Genomic DNA, 6,129 nt, shown 5'->3' on the forward strand with positions numbered 1-6,129 from the left:
GCCATAGATTAATACTATTTTCATTCTCATGTCGGGCTGGATCTCGTTTACTAACCTGATGCTACTAATGCACCCTTCTTCTACCTGCTGGTTGTCTATGCCTAGGCCTAAAGAATGGTTCACAATTCAATTAACTGCCATGGCTGGGAGATGTGGCCTCTACAATAGGCCTTTACTGGTCGTTCGTTTCGTATTGGTACTGCCACAACAGCAGCTGCACTAGGATTACCCGCTTCCTCAATCAAGTGGCTCGGGAGATGGTCCTCGTCTGCTTACAAATGATATATAAGACCTCAGGATCGAGCCATTCTGGATGCTCAAGTAGAACTCAAGAATCTAAGGTAAGCTACTTTGCAAAGGTCTGATGGTGGTTCTTTAGCTCAGCTAAAGCATATTTAATCTTGATCGACCCAAGCTATTGTTATTTCAGTCACTTTGCACAGCCGGCACTTAGGCACAGAGTTTAAGTATTCGGCACAGAGTTTAAAGGAATTATCCGGAGTAAAATGCACTTTAGACCGATTTACGGATGATTGGGGGTACATACGTTGAGTTGATGTTCATTCGGATGTGTTTTGAGAAAGTTCGATTGTACCGTATTCAGTCAAAACTCGTAGCCTGGAAGTGAGCAGGGCATATCAATTTCGCCGCTACAAAACGCTATTTTTATACCTCTTCTACAGTTCCAAACATATGGTCATATTTGGAATGTGTTAATTGTCGTATTTTGTGTTCGTATAGCGAAATACCGTTACTGTGGAGATTTTCGCACCTTTAATAGCCTGTTTAATGGGCGCCATTGTAATGCGTAATTACCACGAGTTTGCCAGTAGTTGGCAGTGTTTCCCCAGTGTATAGCAGTCATGTAGATTTTCCCTATGGAAGCTGTTCATGCCTTAAATAACTAGACTGAATGCCTTTATTTCAGTAATTGTTTATTGATGCAGAGTTTGTATTTTTTGCTTCCTTCCTTTCTTAGACCACACATATTTGTAACCAACTGTAGAAAGCCTATTTGAATTATACAACTGAATAATAATTAAGAAGAATTATCATCTGATTGACCCTGCATATTACTGTGCTGCCTTCAATTTAATTAAAGCCCCTTAAACTGCATTTTGGACTCAGTGGTGTTCTTACCGATGCACCAGGAAGACACCATACCATCCAACCAGCTCCTATACAGTCCACCCACCTAATCACCTAATACCTAAACCCTCCTTATCAGGCCACATGTTTTCATAAACATTGCATCTGATATTACAGTATCCAAGGTGATGGGATAAAACCCACTGTATCTAAGGTTTGGAATATTGTTTTTGCTATTGATGTTGTGTGTTAACATTCGTAAATACTGCAAAAACAATCCATACTTTTGTTGGGAGGTATAGCTTGTTAAGAAAATGTAAGCATTGTGGAAATGTGTTCACTGACTATTGTGTGAAAACGACACGAAATGTGTGAATGGTATGGCCACAAAAGTCCGATGATGTGCTAATTGTGTTTATAGTTTTGGAAATGTGACAACTGGTTAGACAAACGCTTGTTAGCGACTGACAAAAAACCTGTAAAGTAGTTTCTCCCCATCTTGAATAAATAGCAATAGCTTTAGTACATCCATGCAACTGATTTTGCACAAATGTCTGCTATTTTTTTTTATTATTATTTTCAGTTGCTAATGTCATGTTGGTCAAACTGCACTACACAGATTTCCTGCTGAATAGTTAGACCACATAAAACAAATTGGCCTTATTTCATCGCTTGTGTCATTACATGGAAATATGTTGAACTAGCTCTGTAATAGTTGTCATAGTCTGTCTAGACAGACAGGAATGTCAGGAGGTACAGAAAGATGTGCAGTGGTGCACAGCTCTGACTAAAGGGTGTTTTACTGTATATTGGTCATTTTTCATTTACACAAAGCCGCAAAAGCCTATGTTTTCTTTTTACCATCTCAATGTCTGTCGACAGAAAACAACTTTGAAACATATCCACTCCACCCCCTCCACACACAATAATGTGTATCTTTGTAGTTTTGAAATAGAAAATAGTGCTGCTTTGTGCATTTTTCATTAGAAAATGGGCACTGTGCCCTGTCAGAAGGGAACAGGGATTGAGGAAGACAATTTGAGGAAGCTTCAGCTGCTGTCCTATTTTGACCTCAGAAGTATAGCAGAAGTGAGACTTGTTTTTCTGGTCCCCTCCCTTGCAGGGCCGTTGCAGAGGGTTCAGTGGACAATGCTGGGCACTCACCATAGATGCTATCTATGCAGTGTTGCTCCTTGCCCCCTTGTATGGTCAAAGTGTTAGACTTTTGGGCCTTTAGTTTTGTAATTGCAACCGAGTTGAGCAACCAATTGATGCACTTTATCAGTTACTGAAGTTCCTGGAATAGATTGTTTTGACCACTGAGAAATATTGTGAAATGTTGTGTGCAGTTTTGCTCTTTGCATATCCTCTCTGAGATGGGCTGGGCTGATGGCTAACGGCTGGACTTCTCCACTAGATGCACTATATATACACTGTCCATCTCACCATATGCACCATCCCACTCCATCACGGCACCAGCCTACCCAGCTCAGCACAACAGAACAGACACAAGCACAGCTTGTCAGACCTGACGTCGGCTAAGCTCACCGGCCTCCATCATGGTAATGTAAAGTCATTTATACTTTAGAAAGAAACTGAAGAATGTCCCCATGCTGTACTTTGATATCGTGCAATATTTTATTTGGCTTTGGAAGGCTTATGGGTCGAAATAGAGTGTGCATCAAAAAAGTATTTTGCATGATCTTCCTTGGGATAACAGGTCTTAATGGTCTGTGTGTGTGTGTGTGTGTGTGTGTGTGCGTGCCTGCCTGCGTGTGTGGTTTGTGTTTCTTATTTAGGTCCGCACTGGAGTCCTGATTGGACTTGTCCTGCTCTCCCTGCTCTCCTCAGGCCAATCTGCAGAGGTGGATCAGAATACCCTGGCGAAAATCACTGAAGTCTTTCAGACCAGGTAAGCAAATGGGATTCCATCATAGTCTGGCCATTTCCTCGAGTAAAACAACTCATTTTATTTAAACTTTAGATTAATTAATTACAGAGTCTGTAATTGATCATTCATTTTTTACATTGCTTGACAGTCTTATTTTAAAGTAAATCTTCGTAAATACTAAAAGTTATTGCTTATGGCCAAAATGTATGATTCTAATGACTCTCACGCAATCTATACTGTAACTATCTTGAAGGTGAATTCAGCAAGGAATTCCTGACTGATATGAAAAGAATATTGCATTGTGCCAAATGGGAAAGTGCAGCATCAGCATTGAGCTTCACTGACATGGTTGCACCCTTTGTTTCCCTAAGGTATCAACCATCTGGAGAGACCGACAGTGGCGGTGGTGTCCAGTATGCTGTGGCCATCAACGTCCCGGCAGACCAATGTGGGGACACATTCAGTCAGAACTTCCTCAGCCAAGACGACTCAAACACGGTCAAACAGGAACTCACGGCCAATCATCTCTACCAGGGGCAACATATGGTCGCTGCCACTCCAAAGGGTGTGAGTTCCACATCTAAGATCCACTCCGAGCGCGCTTTGCTCATGTGCGCGGGCTTCAACCAAGCTGTCACTCCTGTGCAAAACCTGCTGAATAAGGACAGAGGTGGCTGTGTGGTGTTCTACACCTACAACTCGCCGTGTCTGGAGTACTGCCTGAACCAAACAAAGGACGAGAACGAACGGAACCGGGAGACGAAACAGAGAGAGAGGGCCGAGAAAAAGGGGAAACCGGTCAACGTGGCCCCTGCTGTGGCAAAGTGCATCCTGAACTCTCTCAGTATGCTCTCCAACCACAACGGTCCCAAAGCCTTCGTGTTCAGTCAGGTCTACAGGAACGATATAAACAACCCTGAGCTGGCAGCTGCCCTGAAGAAGGTTGCAGAGCAGGTTCCCCTCTACAAGTGTACCACCAACTCATGTGTCAAGTGTCTGAACAATAATGAGATTGTCAATCAATGCCTGTCTTAAGAGATAAACATTGCAGTTACTGTATGTTGAGATTTTCTTTTAATATTAATGATGACAATCCTTGTGACTTGATTTATTAACCCATTAATACTTCTTAAATGCTAACTGCTGTAACAATTGTGATTTGTAATATTTTATTTGCAAAAATACAAATCCCAGCAACAATTAAAGATGTTTGTCTGTGTTGTAAGATATGTGTTTGGATATGATAACTTGTGTGTGGACATGGAAGTCTGATGGACTAATGAAAAAAAAGAAATATAAAGGACTAGAATTTTGAGGCATGTGTAAATGAAAATCGAATTGGACAAAAAGTCTGTCTTGAAATTCTGCCTTACCACCAGTAGATGGCACCACTCAGAGCTTACAGTAATGTCTCACAGCATGTCCCCATATGCAGTCAGACCTACGTTAACTCTTAAAGTATATTTTACACAGTACTCTTGAGTAGGTCACATAGCAACACATACCTTCAAGCTGAATAGAATACATTTCTAATGAAGACCTCATATTTAGTACCAGACGAGGAATTGGTCTGTCGAATCAAGTCAACACTCTAGGCACAGGATGGGGGAGGGTGCTTTGTGTTCTAATGTCAGTGTACTGGTCAGATGACACGTGCACATTGTGTGTTTTCAATACCAAGAACAATGCCAAGATTGAAAATGACTAATATATCTACAACAATACAACAGAGCACAAATAACTTTGAGTGTGTGCAGCACTATCAGTCAGCCCGATGTGCGTGTGTGAAGTAAAAATGAATTTAGAGACATGCATGAGTGAAAACTGAAACCATCTGGAGAGACCGACAATGGCGATGGTGTCCAGTATGCTGTGGCCATCAACGTCCCGGCAGACCAATGTGGGGACACATTCAGTCAGAACTTCCTCAGCCAAGACGACGCAAACACGGTCAAACAGGAACTCACGGCCAATAATCTCTACCAGGGGCAACAGATGGTCGCTGCCACTCCAAAGGGTGTGAGTTCCACATCTAAGATCCACTCCGAGCGCGCTTTGCTCATGTGCGCGGGCTTCAACCAAGCTGTCACTCCTGTGCAAAACCTGAATTTAGAGACATGCATGAGTGAAAACTGAATCAGACAAGAAGTCTGCTTTGGAACCACCAGAAGATGGCAGTACACAGAGCCTAATATTTCTTAGCATGCCTCCATCTACAGTCAGACTTACTCCTGCTTAGCCACACAATAAATACATTAGGGGTGTCAAAAAAACTGATTAATTTCAATTAATTAATTTGAGAAAAAATAACTGATTAAAAAAAAAAGCGCAGATTAATCGATTCCGTAAGACCTTTGACCCCAAGCTGTACTAGTCAGTAACCATTAGACTGTAAAATGAAGGAGAGAGAAGAAAATGTGCTGCCTAGATCATTGATTGGAACATTTCCTTTTAAAAAACAGCCTGATGGTGTTGTTTGAACTCCGACCAGCAGGAATGGCCTGGAGCAAGGACACCTGCTCCCCGACAGCCGTCGGGATTAGTGTGTCCTTCACCCCACTGTGTGTTCACTGTCTCCTGACTGTGTTTCACTAATTCACAGATTGGGATAAATACAGAGACCAAATTTCCCACACAGGATCAAAAGAGTATATACTATACCTATGTAACTTAAGGGGTCAAAGGTCAAGTAGACCTGTGGAAGGATCCAAGACTGTCCTATCGTGTACCACATATATCAGTGTGACAAACATGGTTGTTTGGTCCACACACTGAGTCTGACTACACCTGCATGTGTGTAATATGGGCTGTATCCTCATTTCTCTTCTGCACCTTTCCAGTCATGTTAGGGAAAGAATGCATATTATGCAAAGACTGCAGTGTCCCAACAGCACCCAGACCCAGAGAAGTGTGTTGAACATACATGCAGAGAAGGATGCCCAGTAAATAGTCCAAAAGGAGCATGCACAATGCCCTTGCTATACTGTATAAGGAGCATGCACAATGCCCTTGCTATACTGTATAAGGAGCATGCACAGTGCCCTTGCTATATGTATTCTGTGTACAGTAAGTTCTAATAATTCTAAGCCATCTCCGGTGTACATCACGGGTGTGAATGTCATTTCACACCTTGAATCAACAAGTCCAGT

General features: G+C 42.1%; 1 protein-coding gene across 1 annotated transcript; it reads left to right on the plus strand.

The window, feature by feature from the left end:
* Positions 1-2,298: 2,298 nt before the first annotated feature.
* Positions 2,299-4,205, plus strand: LOC125308364. The gene is made up of 3 exons (XM_048264821.1): positions 2,299-2,651; positions 2,889-3,001; positions 3,352-4,205. Exons 1-3 carry the CDS (start codon positions 2,649-2,651, stop codon positions 4,013-4,015), a joined length of 780 nt encoding a protein of 259 aa, XP_048120778.1. The 5' UTR covers positions 2,299-2,648; the 3' UTR covers positions 4,016-4,205.
* Positions 4,206-6,129: the final 1,924 nt, after the last annotated feature.

This window comes from Alosa alosa, chromosome 15, assembly GCF_017589495.1.
Source record: "Alosa alosa isolate M-15738 ecotype Scorff River chromosome 15, AALO_Geno_1.1, whole genome shotgun sequence".
NCBI lineage: Eukaryota > Metazoa > Chordata > Actinopteri > Clupeiformes > Clupeidae > Alosa > Alosa alosa.

Coding starts and splice junctions, on each gene's coding strand:
- LOC125308364 (XM_048264821.1), top strand. Junction 3,002..3,351: donor ACTGAAGTCTTTCAGACCAG/GTAAGCAAATGG, acceptor TGTTTCCCTAAG/GTATCAACCATCTGGAGAGA.